This window comes from Phalaenopsis equestris, unplaced genomic scaffold (genome assembly GCF_001263595.1).
Source record: "Phalaenopsis equestris unplaced genomic scaffold, ASM126359v1 Scaffold000374, whole genome shotgun sequence".
Taxonomy (NCBI): Eukaryota; Viridiplantae; Streptophyta; class Magnoliopsida; order Asparagales; family Orchidaceae; genus Phalaenopsis; species Phalaenopsis equestris.
The window spans coordinates 1,063,003-1,066,469 of NW_018164816.1; the positions used below are offsets into that span (position 1 = coordinate 1,063,003).

Below are 3,467 nucleotides of genomic sequence, written 5' to 3' on the forward strand. Positions count from 1 at the left end.
GAGATCCCACAATATGGTTGGCTCCTCTTTCTTCCATCCCTGAATCTGCCATGTGGCGCCGAGGAACTCTGCCAAATTTATAATATCTTCTTTTCCTCAAAACTCTATTTTTTTACCCTCTTTGACTTCGTCTCCAATGTCTTTGTTCTCCATTGGAAACTCCCCATGTGAAGCCCTCATAGGGATTGCGTTCATCCGATTGACTTCTCCTTTGTAGCTTTTTTACTTTTTTTTCTCGCTGTGAGACCACTCTCATAAATGAGCTCGCAAAGCTTTCTTCCATAGTGAAAGAAAAAAAATTTTTTTTTAGGATGTGTAGAAAAAGTGAAATGGGGCAAGGGATGATGTTAAATTCAGAAGAACTGGAACAATCCGTTTGAAGTCGATGGCGAACAGTGAGGCGATCGCATTGAATTCGTCTCTTCGGGGCACTGTAACAGTAGCCTCGCTGGTGAATTATTCTTCCTAAAGCTAAATCCATCAAATACCACGACCGATCGGATTTAATAAATCCAAATTTACGTTGAAATGGAGAAGAAAATTGGATTTAGCGGAATGACGGATTTGACTTCCCTTTTTTCCATATTTGGCTGGATTTTCGTTATATCTAGCCATAGATTCTATTAAAAGCATGCTACCAAATAGCCCTTTAGTATGGACAATTAGGGAACAATTCTCCTTGATTCGAGTAAGCATATTCCTCTCTCATTTTTATATTGTACAGTCTATTATTGGGGATTTGGGGCCAAGCAAATCTGATTTTTTTTTTCTTGGAAAAGTTTTACACAAAGCTAATATTTTATTATGCTCGGCTTTCAGTTTACATTGGCTTGCATTAAAAATGGGAGACCGGGGATGGCTGAGAGGGCTGTGATGCTTGCTGAAAAAAGGATATCGAATGATAAATGGCCAGAATATTATGACACTCACACAGGTAGGTTTATTGGTAAGCAAGCAAGGCTGTATCAGACATGGACTATAGCTGGATACCTTACGTCCAAGATGCTTTTGGATAACCCCGAGTTGGCAACTATCTTGACCTGTGATGAGGATCTAGAGCTTCTTGAGTTCTGTATCTGTGGGCAAAGAAAAAGCTCTCGAACTAAATGCTCGCGGCTTGCTGCAAGATCTCAGGTCCTTGTTTAATTAGTTTCCCAAGCCCATTGAAACCCATACATGGCTTTCATAGAAAGTTGAGCCAGGCATACCATACACTTGAAAAGAATGGGCAGGTATTCTTTTGTCACATACAGAATAAATAGTTTTTGCTCCATCTTTGTTCGAAATGTATCTACACCATGTTCATATTTAGTTACCATTATTTATGGGAATCAGTGATAATAAATATGACATCTGTATCAGCAAGCTATTTGTTTTTGTCCCAAAAGTAATTCTATTACACGCATGTAATCATATAAATTATAAACGCATACACAATACATATTTTTTAGTGCATTATACAATTTTCAAGTTTTTTGAAGCACGCGACTTTAATATGGTTTGGAATAAACACAGTAGCTGTTTTGCATGAGTTACACAGAGACGATTTCCTCTAAGGCCTAATGAAACATTCTGCTATCTTCCAAGTCTCTTCTGCATAGCAGGTGATGCCTGTCCTTTCATTGTAGTAATTTTCTTTTGTGGATATCTGGTTTTTGTTACTCTTTCCTCTCTTCTTTGTGCAGCTACACACAGTGCTTAAATCACTCTCACCTGATGCTTCCAATGATTCACCAATTTTATCCTGTCCTCTTATAAGAGCTTGGAAAAATAGGAGAAGAGATGCCATGTCTGATTTGACTCTCAGCTGCTGCATTCTTCTGTCTTTATATTCACAATAAATGCTTTCTATATTCATTGCAGGTAAAGAGTATGGTTAGTTGGTTTATCATTGCAACAGAAGTTTGGGTGCATCACGCAAATTGTCTCAGGTTCATGAAAAAATTATGATTTATGCTTTTCTTCAAGTATGAAAAATAATTGGTGATGTCTAAAGGATATAAATAAAGCTAGATATAGTCAATAGTTGTTTACCCACCATGCCAACATGTTAATTTTGAGGTGAAGTAAGCTGCACATAACAAATTGGTTGTTCCTTTTGATTGCACTTGCTTAACGAATAATTTAGTAAGATTATTTCTTTTGATAACAATTAATTTTCATCTTAATGAATACATATAAGCAATCTCTGCCCAACTAATATTTTCTTGTGTTGGAAAATGTTTTGGGCTAGCAATAATATGAACGAGGACTGAGAAAAAACAAAACTAGCAAAGAAGACAGAAAAAAAAAGCATTTTAATTCCTCAAAAAACCAGTTACAGAACCTACTAATAATAATTAAAAAAAAAGTACAGAATGCTCACCCCCAAGGTTCCACTCCCAAGCTACAACTCCACGTGAAAAAGAAGCTCCAAAAATAACATGTATACCCATCCAAGAAATGCTCCAAAACATAAAATTGTATACCCGTTTAGCCTCCAAAAAAGTAAGCAAAATCCAGAAATTAGTGGCTTTAACTCTAGGTACGGAATGTCAAGTGAATCTCCATGCAGCAGAATCTTAATTGAAAGAGGAAATGTCTCCTCAATCGCCACCTTTTGCAATCCAATCAGCAAAAGGTATAAAGCTAATTGGATTATGCCTTTTTGCATTCCAATTGGCGGCTCTATTTCCTTCCCTAGGTATAAAGCTACACACAACATACAATTTACCAACAAGACAAAAGATACGATTAATTTGCAACAAAATGAACCAAGGGGGATGTCTAACTCCTTAAGAATATTAGTTAGCTCCAATGAATCTAACTCCATGCGTATATAAAACATTTTAAATGTGGCAGCCAATTTGACCGCCAATAATACAACCCAAACTTCTGCTTCCAACGCACTGTTTGCTATATAGGGAGAATGAAAAATACATATGCATTTATCTGTGAATTCCCGGAATACCCCTCCAGTTCCAGCTTTGCCTTTAGACCAACCATCATCCGTATTTACCTTGATTCAAGGGCTGTTGGGTTTCCTCCATATAACATGTTGAATCCTACTTATAATATTTTGCTTATCTGCTTCCTGGTATTGTTCCTGTAAATAATTAATACTAGCCAAAAAAACATAATAAACCATAGCATAACTGATAATTTGATGTATAAATGCTACAACATTGGCCACCACTATCCTCTTTCACCCTCACATTATCATGTTTATATGAGTTGTGAGCCATCCAGATAAACCATAAGACTATATAAGGAACTTACTTAGTGATATGATTAGCATCATGCCCCACGTTCCAATTGGTTGTGCACTGCTGCATAATGCTCCAGCCACTGTCTGTTATTAGCAAGCCCGATTTCCTTCCAACTGCGTTCTAGATATGCATAGTATAGGTACAAGTAATTAATAGATGTTTGACTGTTTCCTCATCACACCTACAGAACACACATTGAGAAGGCAACCTTAATCCTTT

At 36.9% G+C, this 3,467-nt stretch overlaps 1 protein-coding gene across 6 annotated transcripts in view; it reads left to right on the top strand.

The window, feature by feature from the left end:
* The window catches only part of LOC110026512 (neutral/alkaline invertase 1, mitochondrial-like), an 18,593-nt gene extending 15,383 nt beyond the window's left edge, over positions 1 to 3,210 (top strand). Inside the window, exons 3-5 of one of the 6 annotated variants that reach the window (XR_002294216.1) lie at positions 820 to 1,232; positions 1,541 to 1,604; positions 1,686 to 3,209. Coding sequence is in view for 1 of the 6 variants with exons in the window: in XM_020727477.1 (XP_020583136.1) it covers positions 820 to 1,146 (327 nt within the window). In the remaining 5 variants the exon portion in view is untranslated. Of the gene's footprint in view, positions 1 to 819 lie in introns of all 6 variants that reach the window. The other 5 variants (XR_002294213.1, XR_002294214.1, XR_002294215.1 and 2 more) reach the window with 5 other exon arrangements.
* Positions 3,211 to 3,467: the final 257 nt, after the last annotated feature.